The 21,885-nt window shown below is 43.8% G+C and overlaps 1 protein-coding gene across 1 annotated transcript in view; it reads left to right on the plus strand.

Moving 5' to 3' along the window:
• Positions 1–2,035: 2,035 nt before the first annotated feature.
• LOC119431338 (hemicentin-2) overlaps positions 2,036–21,885 on the plus strand; it is a 98,410-nt gene continuing 78,560 nt past the window's right edge. The window contains exon 1 of the mRNA XM_037698824.2: positions 2,036–2,163. Within this exon, the coding sequence (XP_037554752.2) occupies positions 2,103–2,163 (61 nt within the window). The 5' untranslated portion in view covers positions 2,036–2,102. The remainder of the gene's footprint in view (positions 2,164–21,885) is intronic.

The following is a 21,885-nucleotide window of genomic DNA, read 5'->3' on the forward strand; positions in this document are numbered from 1 at the left end:
AGACCAGGATGAAGGAAAACGCCGATCCCAAGCTGTCTGAGCAGCAATTAAATAAATAACTGGCGCTTTTTAGCAGCAGGCTTGCAGTGACATACCCACAGACTGCGAAAAACAGCAAATGTCAGATTACTAGGAGAAATCGCCGGTTTTCTGGTTTGCTTCCACCACGAGACCGAAAACTTGCATTTCCCTGTTTGGTTCTGCACTGCTGCGGAAAACGTTTGTGTCTCTTTCACTTATAATTCACGATACTTTGTTAAGCAGGGGGAGAACAAAACCGTAACCATAGTTTGCAATCGGTGTTTGCAATATCGGTATTCGAAAATACCGAAAAGTTTGTTTTTGAATACGAATACTTTGTGTGTAATATTCGTTTCTTGGGTCGAGAAATACGATGTCCGTCCTTATGGCACCAAAATTCATGGTGCCACCAACAAAGGCCGTGGCTTCGAGTGCCTTAAGTCTACCTTAATTAAGATAGAGTTAATTAATACACTCGAGGGCATGACCTTTGGTGGGAGTCAAACGCACGACCTTTGGTGCTAATTAAGCAGCAGTAAATAGGGCACAGCTAATTAAGAAATAGTGAATGAAGGCACTCAACCCCACGACCTTTGATGGGAGTCGAGCCCACAACCCTTGGTGTTAATTAAGGCGAAGTTAACTAAGATATAGTTGACAGATTTTCCTAATTCAGTCTAGCCTGATTTCACCTGATAATTTCACACCACTTGAACCTGATCTCTTTCTGATATCTTTTTTATCATATTTTCATAAAACGTGATTTCGCATTCATGTCAGTTTATTGCTGCAATGGAAAAGTACGTCTTATAAGTGCATTTTCAACACACATTGTTTGTATGTACACTATTTTACCTGTACATGCACCTGTTCATGTATTGAAGTTTTCGCACGTATTGCTATGTGCTGCCAATACGGGACACAGACGTAGTCAAGCCGATTTGTGGCATATTGTCTGTGCCCCTGTCATCTGTACCTCGTTTGGATACGAAATAAAGTTCAGAGGCGCTGTGGCAATATAGAAAGGTAATTGGATTGTGAGAAAGTACTTCCTGTGTTTCCTTGCCAGCCACAGGTGATGGGAGCGCAAATATTATGTTTTATAATAAGCACACAGGCTAACAAATGTATTTGAATGTGCTCAAATTTTTATCTTATTATAGTAGTGTGTCGTGAAGAATGAATGTTGCAACGTTTGGAACACTGACAGACATGAAGGCACTCACAAACCAGTAGAAAACAATGGTTATGTGCATTTTCCTCCAAGCTCAAAAGTATATATATATATATATATATATATATATATATATATATCTAGCAACATTTAACCAAGAGTGCATGTTTGCATACATAAGCTTAATTTAGTCTGTCTTGCATCCATAGACTACAGGTGTCAAACAGAGTGCTTTGTATATATGACCGAATTATCTCGACAGCTATTACAACCTCTGTTACTGACATAAAACTGTTTCTCTGCTTGCAATAAGCGGGCTTTGCAAACCTGTCAGGAATGTACAAATTCCCCACATTTCATTTACAATAGGAGGAATGGTCAAAGGTACTGTCCTGTCGAATATGTGGAATGCTTTGATACGCTATACGCGTCTTTCAACATTGATCCTGAGTGTGGCTATCTCTGCTGTCTCTGCTATTTACTCTGCCGTGAAACAGTCTCTGCGTAGAAATGGACGGGTATTCTAAGTAACTCCAATCCTGCCGAGATGTTCCTCGATTTTTAAGCCTTTATCAGCCATGACCGAGTCTCCAGATTGAAACTTGAGCTTTAAAAATCCGCTCCTTTCAACCAACTCTGTCGGACAATGACCCAGCAAACAACTTCGACAAGAATGCGATGGTTCCATCTGGTGAAATGTCTATCAGCGATTTAATTGTTTACAGATTTATAATTCGAATAAGTTTGTGACTGGAGTACAAGAAAGCTAGGCACCTCGCACCTGATTTCTGGGGCATCTATTATAGCTTAAGCGCTGCAATAGCCCTATGCAATAAGTGCAGGTGACACGGCTTCATTGACTTCATCTCTTGTCCACCAAAGATTGGCCTGACCTATCTGCGGGAATATGAAGCTGATCCAAGTTGTGCAGTCTGGATACTGTTGCCAGGAAAATTTGAAACCTGTAGGTAAGATATTCCTCAAACAGTCCAAGAAGAAGCCTTATAAGCAATAAGAAGACCTGCCCTTTGGCAGGCAAGAGTTGAGGCATTCCGGTATTGGTATGGCACACTGCATAATTTCTGGCCCCTATATGACTTCACATTCTCACAGTTGTTTTCTGGGTTAAGGAAAGCAAAAAATCCCATGGAAGTCTGGAAGGTCTGTATAGAAATTAATGTCTTTTTGGCTGTCCTTAAAGCACTCAACAGAAAACTTTCCATTCAGGCGCTTCTTTAGCTGGCTACGTTCCGGTGCTGCAATCTCGAACTATCGCTCTGCCTTATACAACGAACTTTTGACGAGTTTCACTTCGGCTGCTTTTTTTTTACTTCCGTTTCTAACGAATGGACGCGCGCTGTCACTACGTGGAGTTGTTTCGTCAAGCCTAAAATCTTACACGAGCGCGCACAACCGCACATCACGCCAGCGACGCTGCTTGTCACCGATGCAGCTTAGGCACAACTGTGAACGTCGCTCATTTCCGTGGTGGTCGATAGCCTGTCTTCAGGCGTCGCTGTGGCAGCAGCGGTGACGACGTTGCGTGGTTGCCGATTTCTAGGTTCCTTTTTTTCTTGGTGGAGGCCTCGGAGTAGAAAACGAAAAGACGCCAGGGACGGCATCTTCGTGCAAGGAACGCCGGCTTCCCGCGACGTTTTTCAAGTAGTTTTCTTCGGTGAAGTGTCTCGAACAAACTTTCGTGGACTTCCTTACAGTGAAAAAAGAAAGGTGCTTCGTCACGTCTAATAGTTATAATCCAATTTTAACACGAAAGTGTTTTATGCCGGGGTCCACCAAGACTTCACTGACGTATTTCCGTCACGGAAATACGTCATAGAACATAATACAAAGAAAGAAACCAGAAGAAAAAGTTCCACAAACATGCAAAATTTGGAAATCGAACCCACGACCTCTCGGTCCGCGAGGATAGATCGCCGAGCGTTTAACCCATTGCGCCACAAACGCATTTGCAGCGAGCTACACAGACGCGCCTTATATATCTAACACTCCTCCGTGTACCCGCGCTCTTGCTCGGGGCGGTGCCGCCGCCTACGAGCAGAAAAGAGAAGTACTGCATTATGACACTAACGCGCACCGACAGTGAACGCTTCGGTGGTCTCAGCACTACGACGCCTCGATGCCAGCATTCGAAGGGACGCTGGCATCAAGAAGCACTACCAACGCCACCTAGGTGGCGTTCACCGTACTCAGCACAGCGGAGCGTGGCCTCCGCAATTAGCTCTGAAAATTTTTCTGAAGTTGATCGCGGAGGCTGCAATTACGACGCGCTGTACGCGCTGATTTGACTCGGTGACGATTCAATTACGTGCTTTGTCTTGCGCGTTGTATTAGTGTGTCAGTTACGTGCTTCGTCTTTCGCGTTGTGCTAGCGTGTGCAGCGTAGTGCAGCTTCCATATGCACGACGGTTGCTCATGGTCATCGACGTTGGTAGTCGTGATGGAGGAGACGTGCCACCAGGCGTCAGCGTGGGTGCATCAACGCCTAAGGGCGCTTTAGCCACAAAACACCAATAGACATTATATATCAATGTGCAATAAACATTACACTACTTCTGTGAAGACACGTTTCACTTTCGTGTTCTATACCGATTCCTATATAAGAGGGATCAACCACATTTTTTTCCTCCAGTATTTGTCCTTCAGAGAGGAAAAGTAGGAAACCTATAAGAGAAGGTAGCTATATGGGCATCAGGCGCGCACTGATAAACCCCGCGAAGGAAGGGCACGCAAGTTTGCTCACCTTCGACCCGTCCTCGTCGCGAGCTCCTCTCTACTTGCAACACGGCACAAATCAATGAGCTGGCATGACGCTGCCGAGCGCCACCAAAAAGCAGAGCGGCTCTGTGCCGTCCGAAAATGCTAACTGTAATGGCGTTTAATGGCGATCTGGAGCAGGATTTTTTGCTCCATAGCTGCGAATCCGAATTTCACTGGTCGAGCTGTAGCGGGTTCGCGCTTTCCACTGGTCGTTTCGGATGAACTCGCTCCGCGCCGGATCGCTCTCGCTTGCTCCGCTGCCGAGGCGCAGATTCAGGCGGAAATAGGACGAGAAGCATACTTCACTTCCGCTCGCTGGGGGACGGCGATCTTGGTGGCCACATAGAAACATGCAGAGCGGAAGTATATTTTTGTGACGTGTGTGCGCAGACTTCCGGTACGATCCAGCGCGGAGCAGTTTTCGCTCTCCGCTGGCAGATTAGGGTTGGTGAATTGCGAGCACTCGCTCCAGGATTTCCGCGGCCGCTGGAGATCGACCAGTGAAAAAGACCATTAGCTTGAGCGGGCGCGCGGACGAATGCTGAATCTGCTGCGCGCGCGTACACCCAGTACACCGGCGGTGCGACTCGTTAAACTAATGGCGGCCGAGAGAGGCTTCTCAGAGTTGTCACCAGATGGCACTGAATTAGGAAAATCTCCTATTAAGGCAGTCGTGCCCACGACCCTTGGTGGTAGTCGAAGCGACGACCGTTGGTGTTAATTAGGGCGAAGTAAATAACGCGCACTTAATTATTGTAGAGTTAAGGCCCTCGAGCGCACGGCCTTTGGTGGGAGAAAGTATGTAATGGGAAGTAGCAACGCATTCACATGAAAAGGTTAACTAATTTAATTAATGTCTCGTGAGCGCGCAGGCTTTCGCCTTCATCCTCTTTAGCGTATGCTAGAGTGACCGCCAACTTTTTCGAAACTTTGGACATTAGCCCACCCCTACGTGTTTCACATTATATAGTCTGGTGAGTGGTTGGGTCGCTGCTCGGAAGAGGGCGCGTACTATTTCGGAACATTGAAATCAGAAACATGGATGAAAGAAAATGGCCGGATAAAGTGCGCAATTATCTGTACCTCCAACCCGTGGACACGAAACAGAGGAAGAGGTCAAGAAAGGTGGCAACCGCGTAAAGGGTAATTGAAAAGTGTAAGCTGAAAACTAGGAGTCATCAAACAGAAAGTAAGATTTTTTTCCTATTGTTAGAAGTTTTTCATTCATTCATTCACTTATTCATTCATTCATTCATTCATTCATTCATTCATTCATTCATTCATTCATTCATTCATTCATTCATTCATTCATTCATTCATATACACAAATGGATTTTACACTTTGGTTGAGCAGGAAGCGGTGGTAGAAGTGCAACTAAATGCCTGACAATGTGCCAACAAAACCTGCCCTAACCACCAATTTGCACAACGCTCAGCACTAAGGGCTGCTACATTTTTTAAAAACAATATAGTAAATAAAAAGCACACATCATTTCACACATATGAATAAAAAAGAAATAAACGAAAGCACACAATTAGCATTTCGCGAACTGCTCTTAGAAATGAAATTACAAAACGCTGATCACAGCAGGAAGGTAATAAACACTGCAAAAGAACAATTAAATCAGAAAGCAGGCTATGAGATTGAAGTCAACATTGCAACAACCATGTGAAACATCGCGCATCGCACATATATAAGTAAAACCCTTCTGGAAAGATAACAGATCTCAAAATATCAACAAAATTCACATCTGAAGCGTGAGTGTATAAGGACCCATCTTCTATTTAAAACGAGGTTGTGAGCGGCATTCTTCTACCAGGTAACATTCTTCGGCACTTTTTTGCGGGTAATAAAATGTGTATTCCGCAGTTGGCGAATCATGTGTGTAATTTCTTGCCAGCCGTAATTTCTAACGATTCGCTCAACAATAGGTAGTGTGCGTCTAAAACTATAGGATGCAAAGAAATTTGATACAAAGAAGTTCACAAAAATTTACAAGTGCGGCAGGAAACAATTCAGAAGGGAGGGCCTGTGCGGTAACACAGAGGGCAGTGCCTTACAATTTGAGGCCTTAGTTGCCTAAGGAGACAAACGTAGCGATTACTTCACTTGATAACTAAACATCGTTTTACGCATTCAAGCACGAAGGTATCTGGACCGCCATTGTATTTCGTTCCCCGATTGGGCAATACATTTCCTGAAGCTAGTGTCATGCTGATAATTCGTTACAAATGAATACGCCCTGCAAACTCACCAATCAGAATTCATAAATGGCAATATGTGCTGTAACGTTATTAATTGTAAAGTTAATTAGCAAAACTTTCATAATTAAATGGTTACGCAGTTCAATTTTCTGCGCAGTAGGTGATGTCCGTCCCTTCGAGTAATCCAGCTTCAGGACCTTAGAGCTGTGACATCTGCCACAATTTTTTAAATATTATGTAAGTGTTTAAAGAAAGTCAGCATACATACATACTTACATACATACATACATACATACATACATACATATACGCACGCACACGTTTCGTTTTTATCAACCAATGACAGCAGCAGGTATACGTCGTACTTCACTGTGAATCGGGCCTGGCGCGATCGCGATAACGACAATGCGCAGCGTCATGGCGTGGTACAAAACACCAACAAATACACTGATACAAACAAGTTACCTTTATTATTTTCTCTACAAAGACTGCCTCAGCAAAATCGGCTGTACATGTCAGCGATGTGATTCTGAATGCAGAGGATAGATTTGCGGAGGAAATGGAGCGTAACAAGACACCCAGAACTTTACAATTTCTTTTTTCTTTACTTAGGCCCTTCAGTAGTATTTCTCTCGCTTTTGCTTTCTGTCAATTCTGAATGTTTTCAGACCAACTGAGAGGAAATCCGCCTTCAATCGGTCGCGTGGCATCTGCGCTTTTAAAATATGACACGTGTCACGCGCTCAGCCGGATGGCGCATAATAAAGGTACTCGGCAATCTCTGTGTGTATGTGCTTTTTTGTGTGTGTCTATGTCTCGCTTTGCGTGAGTTTTCCACTTTTGTGGGAAAACTGTCTGTGTGTTCGTATGGTCGGGTTTGTGGGTATTTGTGTGTTGTGTGTTTCTGTGCTTGTGTGCTGGTGTTTTGAGCTTATGTTTGTCCGCGTGCGTGTGCGCCATGTTTTGTTTCTGAGAAGGTGGTGATTTCTGGTGAGCATGCTCGACTGTCATAGTAGATAGGTTATTTAAATCCAGCAGTAATTGTTTCTTACAATTACCTCCAATAGCTCGATGATCCTTGCAAGCTTAGAATTCGACATTCTCAAACTTTTCATCAAGATGTATAAAAAATTACACCGTTTATTTATTGGTTTTCCTTTTTTTTGTTTCTCGGGCGATGTGTTTATGAAAGATTTGAATTCCACAAACCAGTTTTAATTTTATTTTTCTCAATTGGCTTGCAGAAAACATAGAAAAAACAGATGTTCAAGCTTGACTTTTTTCGATTCTGACATTATTTCTTTTTTTTTCTTTCAAGCAAAGTTATTCCGTATGTTTGAACATCCCTGTCGTCTGCTGTAATCTTCCGTCATTTCTTTTAACCCGTTTGACGGGCACCCCGACATGTAGCACATTTGTGACGTAGTTGTTCTCCGATTTATTCGGTAGGATTTTTCGTGCGATATTGGATCACGACGAGAAAAATAAAAAGTATGCCATAATCTACGAAGCCTAATGCTGCGTTGAAATTTCGCACATTTCGCTTTATTTTTTTCGTGATATTTTGTTGTTCCTTGTTTATTTCGAGCTCTATCGTCGAATTCTCTTCATTCTCCATTCTTTTTATTTTTGGATAATCATTTCTTCTACCATATTTACAGTTTCATGTAAAAAGGTGTAATTAGATTTGGCCAAAAGTGCACCCAGTTTTGCCATCCTGCAGAATTAATTAAAATATTATATCTCTAGAGAGCAGTTTCAAATTTAACGACTGACTTCTTCTATTGTCTACTCTTTCCAGTAGCTCTTTGTAGAGTTCAATTTTCCGCGCTGGTGAAGCTAATGAATAAAGCGAGATTCAATACGTGAGCGAATATACCGATTCCATGAATTTATTTTTCTAACTTCAAGTTGCGTCACTGACGGTTCCTCGGCCTTAAGTACGCAAGGATGAAAGTGGAAAACTAACTAAGAGATATTTTTGTATGATTTCACATAAATTGTACTAAGCACTGCAGATAAAATTAAAGGCAGAGAGTTTGCCGAATTGAGAAAGAGATTGGATATGTTTTTTTTCTGTCAATTGGGCTTTCTTGGAATGAGGAAACAGCCCACCAAGGGCCAATAACACTTATTTTGAACAATTTGAACAAAAATCCTGTACTAACTGAGCTCTATTCCATCCTATGCAGAGCGTATATATCAAACCGGCATGTAATTATATGCTGGGTGCCGGGTCATAGAGGCATTGAGGGTAATGTTCGAGCAGATCAAATGGCCACATCTGTTACATCTCAGGCTATTAGCCCTACAACTGCTCTTCCTGTCACAGATTTGAGGCCTTTCCTGCGAAAGAAACTGCGAAGCCACTGGCAACGCTTGTGGGACGCTGAAATAAATAATAAGCTTCACTTCATTAAACCACAGTTAGGTTTCTGGCCTCCCATAATGAAAACACGACGAACTGATGTCCTATTCTGTCGTCTCAGAATAGGACATACATATGGCACCCACAATTTTTTGCTTACTGGTGATGAACCACCAACCTGTGGTAGATGTGGTGAGAGGCTGACCGTCCTCCATGTCCTCGTGGAGTGCCGGGAAGCCGAAACAGAAAGAAAGAAATATTTTCCACAAGCGTACCAATATCATGTCCCGCTTCATCCCATTATGTTTCTTGGTGAAGAACCGCTTTTTAATGCCAAAGCAGTCGTCAAATTTTTGAAAGATGTGGTCCTGCATGTTATAAGCCCAATAAATTCATAGCGCATCCTCTCTCCAGAGGATGCCGCTGTGATAGTAGTTTTTTATAGCACATGCCTCCAGGCCCTTGTGGTTCAAGGGCTCTGTCTAGGCAGTAGTGCTTCTTGCCAATTGCTGCATCTTAAATATTTTAAATATCGTGTCATTCTTTCTCAATGCATTCTTCATTGCATAGTACGCCTCATTAGTCATTGCCATGATTTTAGTACATGTATATTTTACGCACTTTACAGCGATTATTTTTAGGCCCCTTTACAGCCACGCCTCATCTACTTCTCAGAATTCATCGCTCCACTGCAAACTCACAAACACTGGCATGGCGCTCTTTGGCCATACCTGGCCCTTGCGCCATTAAACACCATACATCATCATCATGAATGTTTCTCTCCCCCCTCTCTCTCTGCCAACGCTCTGAAGATGGAATAAAGAGAATAAAGATTAGCTGTATTAGTAAAGCGATACTTCTACATTATTTCTATATTCTATTGACACGTGTACTTGTTTATCTTTCACCGGTGATCGCTTTTCACCGGCTAACAAACGTTAAACGTTATCGCTAGGCGCAGGACGCGCCTGCAGGTATCGGAAGTTTCTTGAACGTTATCGATGCATCTATCCGTTGTCTGTTGTCACCGACGCTTATGTGATCTGATTGTATGAGCGACGCGAATTGTCTAGTACTTTCTGGAAGACACGCGGGCACCAGGGATTACTCTGGAACCTTCGATTACTCGTGTTTAAAAGCCGACGCGTTTCGCCGCTGATAAGATTTCGACGATCGCCGACTGTGTTTGCCGCTATCGTTGTGCTTCGAGTGTAGCTTGCTTTTGTGGGCACAGGTTCGCCCAATAAAGAATCAGTTTCGTCATACAGTTTTACGGCTGTTTTCTTCACCGTCACTACTCTGTGACACTATAAACTTCGCATTACGGAAATAAAAAGCCGCTCTTGCCTTGAAAGGAGGCTTTATACGCGAGAAAAGATGCAAAAAACTAAAAGCGGCTGGCACAGCAGCCTCCAAATTTCTCTCCTTGTTCGTTGTGACGTCATGAATTTTGACGGCTCCGACTCGGGTTTAATTGTTTTTTTTTTTTTTTTTTTTTTTTTGCTAGAGATGCATACGTTGCATTTCAACATAGCCAAGGACTAAGCATAACCAGTTTTGTAAACGTTTATTGATTTACAAAGGGCCAAATAAAAAAAAATATTGCTTTGACATCTGTGACGTCACATTGACGTACCTGATTTCGGGTTTAGGGGTGATATTCGAGAAATGGAAGTTTGACGTTCATTTTCGCCTTGCTGGCTTTTTTTTTTTTTACATTCCCCCAGATTTTTTTTTTCAGGGAAAATGATGTACTCAAGGTTTCGCATTGTCAACTACACGCCGGCATTTGCTCTGCGATGGAGGTGGCGAGCAGCCTCGCAGAAGGAGTAACGAATTTTTCGGTACTTGCAGCAGCGGCTAACGCTCCCTGGAAACATTGTGGACGTGGCACCGACGCTGACGGAGGGTTCCTTCCACGAGCACATCCAGCAGTGACGCCATCCAGCTATCTTAAGATAACAAGGCTCCCCTAACGTCGGCTCATTTGCTCTGCGGTGGTGGTGGTGGCCAGCAGCATCGGAGAAGTGACGAAGTTCTTCCATACTTGCAGGTTGATGCTGATGCAAACTGTACCGTCTAGCATGTCTTGTTTGCTGTCTACCACCACCGCTGCTAATTCTAACGTTACTTTGATGCACGTTTTTTAAGGGTTGATCAGAAATACTTCTGTCTGTCCTTTGCCTGGTCTACAGTGAAATGCTTACAGAATCAGGCTTGTACTCTATGTGCCCAGGATGCGTCTTTGGTTACCCTCTCGGCGCATGCTAAGGCGTAACTGAAACCACGTTTAAAGCACAAGATGACACGACGAATAATAATTGGAAATGTCAGACGTGTGTTGTATTAGAAGCCCGAGTGGCCGCTGGCATCCGAGAAGAGAAACATGAACAAACTCCAGGAGTCGAACGGATGCTGTTTGAAATCAGCAAGCAGTTGATGCAACTACCTGCAATTAGGAATAACGTTTAAGAACTTGTGGGGCTGAAGCACAGAGTGGGCAAACTAGAGGAGGCTGTAAAGCATGCCTTGGATGTGTACGATCAAGTGCTGGCCACAATGAGAACACGTTCTTCAGAGATATCTTCTGTAAAAAAATGAAAAAAAGGTCAAAGAAGCTGAGGCAAACAATGGCAAAGAAATTCAAAACTACGGCAGCAAATTAACCAACTTGAGCAGTATAGCAGGCACGAAAATTTGGAAATTGATGGACTTCCACATAGCGACAATGAAGAGCTACTTGCCAAAGTAAACAAATTAGCGAAAGCACTGCAACTTGCTCAACTGTCTCGAGCAGTGTTGAAAGTATACGTAGGTTTCCACCTAAACCAGGCAAAGAACCCGTACTGCTCGTTCGTTTTGTATCCCGTGTCACGCGGGGCGAATTGGTGACAAAAAAGAGTGATTTGGAAGCAAGGAAATTGAACGTTTACTTCCTTGATAATCTGTCACCAGAAAACAAGAAGCTTCTATGGCAAATGAAGCTACGACGTCAGGAAAAACGTTACAAAATTCGCCTGGCATAGGGACGCCAAATTCTTCGTGCGCACGGCTCAGGGCGCGCGCGCAATTCGTACTGCATGCGAAGATGATTTGAATATATGCTGACTTTCTCGGGGCTGTATAGATTACTTTCTTTTCTCATGGCAGGTACAAGCGCATCAGCTTACCATAGCAGTTCTTCATTCACCTCTGCCGTACGCGCTTTTTTTCCCTAAGGGATAACAAGCTATCTTTCATTTAAATGCTAGGAGCCTGAAAAATAAATATATCGAAACTGAAATTTATTTGGAATTATTAAAACATAACTTTGAAGTTATTGCTTTTATTGAGACGTGGTTCCAAAGCGCAGAAGAAATGATCAATTTTGATGGTTATGAATATGAATATATTTATCGTAAACACCGTCGTGGTGGAGGTGCTTCACTTTATGTGAAAAATGATCTGTCCTACGAGCTACTCTCCGAATTTTCGTGCGCTACTGATTTGTATGACTGTACAGCTGCAAAATGTTATAAATATACCGTGTACCGTCCCCCTTCAGGTGATCTTGATGAATTTATTCAATTCATTACCAAAATATTGGAATATGCATCCGATTCGGATATCCCGATTGTCTTGGTTGGCGATATGAACATTAACTTATTATTACCTACTGCTCAAACTACCATTTATTGACGTACTACGTTCATATAATTGCACTAATACAATCGGTTCGCCAACCGGAATAACGCCAGATTCTGAATCATTAATTCATGTATGCATATTTAACCATGATCCAAATTATGTTTTTTCGGGAATTCTCACCTCTTATTTAAGCGATAATTTGCCAGTATTTTGCTTTTTCATACGATATCAAAACAAAAGAAGGCGTTTTCGATGTCAACCTTCTTTGTACTGCCACTTTAACGCTGAGCATATGAGCGCTTTCCGCTCATTGATAGAGAACACAGACTGGGCTGAAGTGTCTAGTGAAAATGATCCGAATATTTAGTATGACACGTTTATTCAGATCATGATGCTACTTTTCCATTAGAAAAAAAGGAGGACGTACAAGAAAGCTAGGGAGCCGTGAGTTACTCAAGATGTATAAAATACAGAAACGTGACAAATTACTTGATAGATTTACTCGCTACAGGAATCTTGCTATACTAAGTGAATACAAGAAAATAAGAAACACGTTGACTTGGGACCTCATGAAAGCTACAAACAGATATTATGAACACATGTTCTCCTCGGTATGAAACGATCCAAATAAATTATGGAACGCAGTTCGCAGGTTTGAAGCAAACCAGCAAAACAGAAACCCGGTCACGTCAAGCTACGTATGTAGCTTTTAGCCCAAAATGACTGTCCAGTCATTTTGGGCTGGGGAAAATTGATTTGATTTGAATACTCTAACGTTTGATGGTACTGAATACAGTGAAACTTCCTTGGCCAACAAATTTAATGATCATGTTTTATTTGCTAGTGGGATAGCCCACTCCAGTGGTTCATTAATGGCATCTGAAAAATATGTAAACTACGAGAGCTCCAATTCCATTTTCCTATCAGCTTGCACTGAAATGGAAGTGTTTTCCGTTCTTGCGGCCTTAAAGAAGGATACTGCAACAGGCATTGATGACATAAAAGCAACACCAATCATAGCTGTTGCTGATATTTCTCGGCTCCATTATGCCGTATCTGTAACAGTGATTTATCGAATGCCATCTTTCCCGATTCTATGAAAGTTGCCAAAGTGATTGTGTTGCATAAGGGAGGCGCGGTCGCAGATTGAAATAATTACAGACCGTATTCATACTTCTTCTTTTCTCGTGCTGCAACGACTCCTAAAGTGCAGGCTAACTAAATTCCTAAATAAAAAAAGTTGTCGCAGTTTCACCTGAAAGGCGAAGCATCAATTGCGATAGCAAACTTGAAGAGAGCTATACGGAGTAATGATAGCAGCTTTATCAGCTGTATAAACTTGGACATGCAGCAGCACCGGCAACACGCAGAACTGTTGTCGCCACCGTCGGCGTTTTGCCCGCGTTCGCTCAAAATGCGTGCGGCGTTGGTGACAGTTGTCGGAGCCTCTGATATAAATAGGCACTTGGTGCCGCAGCTAAACGTCGCCTCCCTTCCCCCCCCCTCCCCCACGGCCTGTCGCGCGTCGGAAAAAGGCACGTTTGCTCTACATATATGGTGATTGTAGAGGAGGAAAGAGACGCCTACTTCTGCAGCCCTTAACGCGCAGAACAGCGCAGAACGCGCGTTTGTTCTCCGCCGTGCGTTCACTCCCCGTGAAAGCGCGCGTCCCTCGCGCCCTTTCACTCGCACATACAGCGTTCGGCCCGCGGCGACGATTTCATCTCCATTGACGTCATACGGAACCTCACGGCGACGGCGACGGCGACGGCGACGCCGACGGCAGAAATCTGCTTTTGAGTGTCCATATAATTGCTATCGCAATAAAAGCATGCCCTTGTGCACCAACAGTTTGGCTTCCGTTAACACAGATCCACTGAAATGGCGCTTGTTAAGATCAAAGATAATATCCATAGTAATTTTGAGAGCAAATTACATACCGCCGGTCTTTTGCTGGATATTAAAAAATGTGGTTGATCCCTCTTATATAGGAATCGGTATAGAACACGAAAGTGAAACGTGTCTTCACAGAAGTAGTGTAATGTTTATTGCACATTGATATATAATGTCTATTGGTGTTTTGTGGCTAAAGCGCCCTTAGGCGTTGATGCACCCACGCTGACGCCTGGTGGCACGTCTCCTCCATCACGACTACCAACGTCGATGACCATGAGCAACCGTCGTGCATATGGAAGCTGCACTACGCTGCACACGCTAGCACAACGCGAAAGACGAAGCACGTAACTGACACACTAATACAACGCGCAAGACAAAGCACGTAACTGAATCGTCACCGAGTCAAATCAGCGCGTACAGCGCGTCGTAATTGCAGCCTCCGCGATCAACTTCAGAAACATTTTCAGAGCTAGTTGCGGAGGCCACGCTCCGCTGTGCTGAGTACGGTGAACGCCACCTAGGTGGCGTTGGTAGTGCTTCTTGATGCCAGCGTCCCTTCGAATGCTGGCATCGAGGCGTCGTAGTGCTGAGACCACCGAAGCGTTCACTGTCGGTGCGCGTTAGTGTCATAATGCAGTACTTCTCTTTTCTGCTCGTAGGCGGCGGCACCGCCCCGAGCAAGAGCGCGGGTACACGGAGGAGTGTTAGATATATAAGGCGCGTCTGTGTAGCTCTCTGCAAATGCGTTTGTGGCGCAATGGGTTAAACGCTCGGCGATCTATCGTCGCGGACCGAGAGGTCGTGGGTTCGATTTCCAAATTTTGCATGTTTGTGGAACTTTTTCTTCTGGTTTCTTTCTTTGTATTATGTTCGTGTACATTGTAAGCTGACGTATTTCCGTGACGGAAATACGTCAGTGAAGTCTTGGTGGACCCCGGCATAAAACACTTTCGTGTTAAAAAACTTTCGACTCCATTGAACATACCATTCTATTTAATAAACTGTTATACTATGGAATTCGCGGCGTGTCCCTAAAACTGATTAAAGATTACTTCGCTACCGACTAAAATGCACATAAGGATACTTCAACAGTAATAATACGTAGTAATAATAATACATTACAAAATACACACATTATAAGGATCTTTATTCCAAAAAGAAAGAAACAGCACCCGGTGTCCTTCAAGGCTCAATTTTATGTCCAATAATCTTTATTCTATGCGTAAACGATATTGTAAACATACCACTTACACCAGATATAGTCTTGTATGCTGACGACACAAGTTTGTTTTTATCACTTGACAGCCTATGTGTGCTCGAAATTGCAGCCAATTATTGGTCATATCACCTTTTATTTCTATTAGCAGTGAACCAGCTACAGTTAAACATGTGTAAAACTAAATATGTGATTTTTAAGCCTACAAATAAGCCTGATGACTGAGCTGTTTGTGTCAAGTTCAGTAGTTGTGTGATCGAGCGGATTTCAGCTCTTAAATTTTTAGGAGTACTTTTTGACGAAAACCCCAGTTTTACTCCTCAATGAAGATTCATAAAACCGGGAGAAACGTCACAGGTCGTCGGGAAAGCACTTTGCGTCTGGGTGGATGCCTCTGTGAGCCGCCCAAGTCCAGGAGCCCTTCAAGCCCGTACATCCGCACCCCAGCAGCCTTCCTCGAACGATCCCTGCTTATGTCGTGCCCGGTAGACACCAGTCCATCGGAGAAACTTCGATGTAATTGGTTGAAGGCCTTGTACACTCGGGTCCTTCTGGCCCTACGTGCGCACACCTCAGCACCCATCCTCGAACCACCCCCGCTGACGATGATGATGACGATGTCCTTAAAACAAGGCTCGCACCCACTGTGGCGGATTGGCCAAGAATTCGGCACGTGTCTCTTCCGTCCTTCTTCTCTTCTTCCTCTTCTGCTCTTCTATAATGGTATCCCGTAAACTTCTCTTTAGATTTTCTCTTTTTTCTTTGCGACGCTCCGCGCACTCGCTCCAAAGCCGCGTGGCACGTCGTCGCCGTTGTCTTCATCGCACACAAAGCTCGCGCGGCGCCGTAAATTCGCAAGTCCTTGATGACCTGCCGATGACAATGCTCTGCCTGACTGCCTGTTGTGCCGTGCCATCCAAAACCTTCATCGTGTCTGAGCCGATGCTAAATAAATAAACAAATAGGTATTCGTAGGAAGGCCATTCTGTATACGCTATGCAGATAAAAATGTGATCAGGCTGTCAGTATACTTCATTCGCTTCAATGCAAGTACAACATTAAGCGGATCAGCCCCAGTTAACGCGGCATCAAAACATAAAATTTCTGCAGACGCAGGGAATTGTTCAGAAACGCAAAACCGCGAGACAACAAGCTAGCGCACTACATATTCTGCGGTCGTGTCACTGCTTTGAAATGGGACTTTCTTGCTCGCTGCATGGAAATAAACATAAACGAAAACCAATTTTTCTGCACAAAGTCTGGTTTAAATTTTACGATGTTATCTTAGGGGTGGCTGGAAAGTTCACCCAATCCTTCATGTGTTCAAGAAAGCAAAACAGAATAAAATTTTTTTTTCATAGTGTATTGGTAGCTTTTTCTCAGCTTTCGCATCTCAACGCCAGAAGCTTGTTGCCTATCCGGTGCGATTTGGTGCAGGTCATTCACTTCGTGGTCACCCGCAGAATGAATAAGCTATTTGGACCGTCGTTCCACGGTAAAGATTTGATCTCACGCGCTCGGGCTTAGCAGTGCACTAACAAAGCCACTACGCCGCCACGGCGAGTTTTGGAAATCGGAAAATATTGGGTATTCGATTCGATATTCGTTATGGCGCATGGCGCGGTTACGCATGCGCTTAATTTTTATTTTATATTGTGCTTTACACTGTGTACCATATTTCTTCTCGTTATTTCCGCACTGCTTGGTCTCCTCTTCTGTACTGCAATTATGCGCTCAATTTTTATTCACGATGTATTGTACTTTGTTTTCTTTTTTATGTGCATGGTTGTGTATGCACTGTTCAGACTTTTACGCCCCCCTTACACAATGCCCTGCGGGCCTGTAAAGTACGTCAAATAAATAAATAAATAAATAAATATCGGGTGGTCGCTTTTTTTCTCTCGAATATTCGTATTCGATTCAATTTAAGCATGATAGAGGTTATAGTTGGCCGGACAATAACAGACACTAACACGTACTAGCACACTAACAATGTGAAAGTAGAACTCGGACATCAAAGAAAAGACGAGGCAATTAATAACACGACACTATGTCGTTTTAGAAGTTTCACTAGTCGAAATATAGCTCTTTAAATCAGGTTAGTTGATCTAGAACTGATTTGTAGTTGAACAGTATGCAGCCGTGACTGTGTCGATGAGCGCATGGGTTTGTACAGAGATGTAAAAAGAGTCGCAGTTTCGCCCGAAAAGTGATCGTAGCATCCATTACAAGAGCAAATTAATAGACAGATATACAAAGTAAGGTTAGTAGTTTTATGGGCTGTATAAACTTTAAAACCATTCGCATACTAACTAAATGAAGAAGCATGGTGTCTGCACGCACAGGCAAACATTAGCACATAACACTCGATGAGCGCGGACACTCGCTGTCAAAACACTGGCGTGAGCAAGCGCGGGATCAGCCGCGAGCGAAGTAACCTTCATGCTGTCTATCGCTTCAGCGCAAACTGAGCGGCGGGAACACAGCGTGCACAGAGGTATGATCCATCGAAGCGCCTAGACCCTGCCCTCAACGCAGATCGCTTTCAAGATATGGCACGCGCGGCCGCGGAACTACGCAGTTGCTGTGGGAGTACAACGCCGCCCCCCGCCCTCCCCTCCATCCGGAACCTAGCGCGTGAGATTTAGCCGCGATCATCGGCTCCTCTCGCACGCTTTCCCTCGCAGATCAGCGTGCGGCGGCGGTAGTATTGCCCTTGGAATTTATAAGGAACATCACGGCGACGCCGACGGCAAAAATTGCTGGCTCTTCCGCAAACGAGAGTAGATGTAAGCATGAAATGGCTACCACATGGCGTCTTTTGCTGCCTGTGGTGCCGCCGCCTTCAATCAGCTTTTCTTCTTCAAACAGGCACAAGCGCTCAGTGTCTGTCGCTACTTATTCTTGCCGCGTCGAAGTGGTCGGCTGCAAATGATCGGCCAATTCACGGACCGCTGGCTTTGAAAAGAGCACAGGCAAACCTGTCTCAACGCCAAAAGATGACAATCAAGTGTATGGTGCCTTGTATCTGGCTTTTGAACGTCGCTTTTGGAAATGACAAATAAAACTTCAGCGTACTAGAAGTTACAGCTTGTGTAATGTTAGGAACAGACATTAGGAAGAAATCGGAAGAATATTTTTGTAACTTACTTGGGCAGTAAGTAGCGTATGTAATGCAGTCCTGTACAAGGGGTTGGGGGGCCAGAGACCGCATTTTCTTAAGTTTTGACTCGTTGCCCGTATGTTCTCGTCTACAGTACCCGGATAACGGCTCTGGATTTTACCTCAAGGTCTTTTGAAGGTCGCCGACAACGGGAGCTAAAAGCATTTCATGCGTAAGAGTACGTGATGTGTCTGCCTTAAATGCATCAGTATACGGGCTTCCGCCTTCAAGTCGTCTTAGGGATAACATACGAGACCCTGTGAGTTTTTTCTATTGAAAGACTTATAATACTTTTCTTTCTTCTTCTTTGTGTGGTTTTACGTGCCAAAACCAGTTCTGATTATGAGGCACGCCGTAGTGGAAGGCTCCGAATTAATTTTGATCACGTGGGGTTTTTTAACGTGCACTTCAACGCAAGCACATGGGTGTTTTTTGCATTTCGCCTCCATCAAAATGCGGCCGCCGGGGCCGGGATTCGATCCCGCGACCTCATGCTCAGCAGCGCAACGCCCTAGCTGACTGAGCCACCCCGGGGGATATTTTTCTTTGTATAAGCGACTTTGTATGCCTCTAATTTATCCTGCGTTTAGAAAATGTGCTTAGTGTAGAATGTCACTGCGCATGTTAACTTCAACATAAGGTACTTCCTCTGAACGTTCTGGATCTCAGTTTCTTTACTACTGGCCGCATTTAGATGGAGGCGAAATGCAAAAACGCCCGTGTGCTTGCGTTGTAGTGCACGTTAAAGATCCCCAGGTGGTCAAAATTAATCCGGAGCCCTCCACTACGGCGTGCCTCATAATCAGAACTGATTTTGGCACGTAAAACCCCAGAATCAATCAATCACTGGAATATTATCCGTGTACTCGTATGTACATCAGCACCAGTTGAATGCACGCTAAATGTGACGCTTAATATGACTCTCAAAGCAAGAAAATTTAAAATCTAACGGAATAACAAGAACTCCGAGTGTAAAGAACTCAAAATTGACAATTATTTTCCTAAAGATACTTTGGGCGAAATGTGCAGGGGCCATCTGTGGCAGCTTTAGTTAAAAGAAAGAAAGAAAATAAATAACGCTATAATGTTGACTCAACGAAAGCAAAAATGGATGCAAGATCAACACTGAAAAGCCCATAATCACAGTGCAGATATGTTATTGGAGTGTAATGATAGTATAACGTCAGTGAATGCAACATGTATATGTTAATGAAGCCAAAATGAGACCTAAAGAAAAAAGCAATGCCAATGGACTAGGAGGATAAAACATTTATCAACCGAAATGAAAAGACACGACTGGTGAAAGCTTCTGCTTCTTATTGCTTCCGCGTCACGCTTGTGAGGGCGCCTCAGTCATGGAGTCCTAGACTACGAAGTAATTTACTCCCATTAAATTGAATAAGACTGCACTTCGGTATATATCTCACACACTTACACCTTTTTGGGTGTAAGGGTGTGCAGTCGCACCCGCCATGATTGCTCAGTGGTTATGTTGTTGAGCTACTGAGCATGAGGTCACGGGATCGAATCCCGGCCACGGCGGCCGCATTTCAATGGGGGCGAAATGCAGAAAACACCCGTGTACTTAGATTTTAGTGCACGTTAGAAAATCCCGGGTGGTCCAAATTAATCCGGAGTCCCCCACTACGGTGTGCCTCACGATCAGATGGTGGTTTTGGCACGTAAAACCCCATATATTTTTATTACTGCCACTGCCCGCCCGACCCACCACAGCAGGTGCTGGTTAAGCGGGTTTGGGCTAAACATAAGAGCCTACCACTGCTCGGTGTGGGGTTTGTGATTTGGGGGAAGGTCTGTACTGTTGGGGCAAGCCAAGGTTGTGCGTTACAGTGAGGCTTACTCTCCACAGGACAAACGCTTGTGGGACGGCTGCGCGAAATGACTTATGGCAAATTCGCAAGCTTTAATGTCATTTACGTTGGTGTTTTTCTTTTTTTCTGTGCGCGTTTATTGCACGACCGCTGACAGATGCAGCTGACTGATGTCGCTTTTCTGTCACTCTGGGCGAGCACCCGTGGACTTTGATCTTTTTAGAGATGTCTTATGCCGAATTAGACCGATAGCAAATTGCAACTACACATCGCGTTGCAATTCAATATATAACAAAGCACCTCGTAGTCGTACACTTTTCTGCAGCTTTTTCTGCTATAAATGCCACTTCGGGCCTATAGATGAGCTATTGGCAGAGTAATCTATTTTCCTGGTTGAAATCAGCACCAGTGTAAAGATGTTAATCTCAACCGCAACATGTGACGAAAATGGCTCATCCGTTGCAGATAATATCGGTTGCTCCTGCTTACGTAATAACTTCCATAACGAGACCCGTGGTTCGCTGGATTGCGGTAGCGTATCAGTGCAGTTGCGCAAGTGTCTTGGATACAAAATGTGACAGATGTCGCATCTCGTGCGCAGTTGGTTCGTGGTCGTCGATGTTGTACACTTCTCTTGTTTGAGAGAACGGCACGTGGATGACACGTATTGGCATAAATTACCATGTAGATTACGCGTATGTTTCTCATACCGGCATCCTGCGCCAATATGCGCAGCTATGTCGGCGTGAAATAGGTTGCTTACAAGTCACTGTCAAGTTATGGGCGCGCGCACAAAATGTGTACTTGCTTGCCGGTATTTTCTGGCGAAGTTTGCTGGCAATAGACGCTTAATGATAACAAGCGGTAAAAAAAGAGACCATAAGCGTTGGCTTCGTCGCTGCCTGAGTTATAGGCTCTTGGTAATATCAAGAACGAGCCTGAAAATAAATGCATAAATGAGTTTATATTATCCATGTCCTGGTATATCGTCGTAATACAGATAGAATGGCCACACAGAGGGAAAAAAATGCTTATGAAAGTGTATCCTTCAAGAAAATGTTTATTACTGCAGCATAACCTTCTAAATGAATGCTGATTTACGTTCTTTACTCTTTCAGCTGATCTGATATTGCTTTCACTAAACACGAGTGCGCGAATTTAATTGACAACACTTCTCTCACTACCGTGTGTTTCACATTTATTCAAGCAACATTTCATTCCATATACTGTAATGGTCTTCTAAAATTATTCGTGTGCAAACAAGCTACATTGTGCTGTACATTTATTAAAGGAACATTGTACTTATGTTGAGTGCAATTTTTTCTAACAGTATTCTTGTGCATTAAAGACAGTTATCTCCCTCACTTCTTTTATGTTTTCTTACGCATTGTATAGTTAAGTAAAAACGCTTAATACTCGCAATTTATATAGTTATCACTGGGTTGTTGTTTCACACATTGTTCTGACTACATTGTGTAACAGTGGGACCCTACACAAGTTCTGTCAAGTTCTGGAAGCATCACGTTTAGGCATTTGATTCTGCTGGTTACTAAATGAACGGTGCTGTATTGTTTCACGTTCAATATATGTGACATCTGAATTCTC

The sequence above is a fragment of the Dermacentor silvarum genome, chromosome 10 (assembly GCF_013339745.2).
Source record: "Dermacentor silvarum isolate Dsil-2018 chromosome 10, BIME_Dsil_1.4, whole genome shotgun sequence".
Classification (NCBI taxonomy): domain Eukaryota; kingdom Metazoa; phylum Arthropoda; class Arachnida; order Ixodida; family Ixodidae; genus Dermacentor; species Dermacentor silvarum.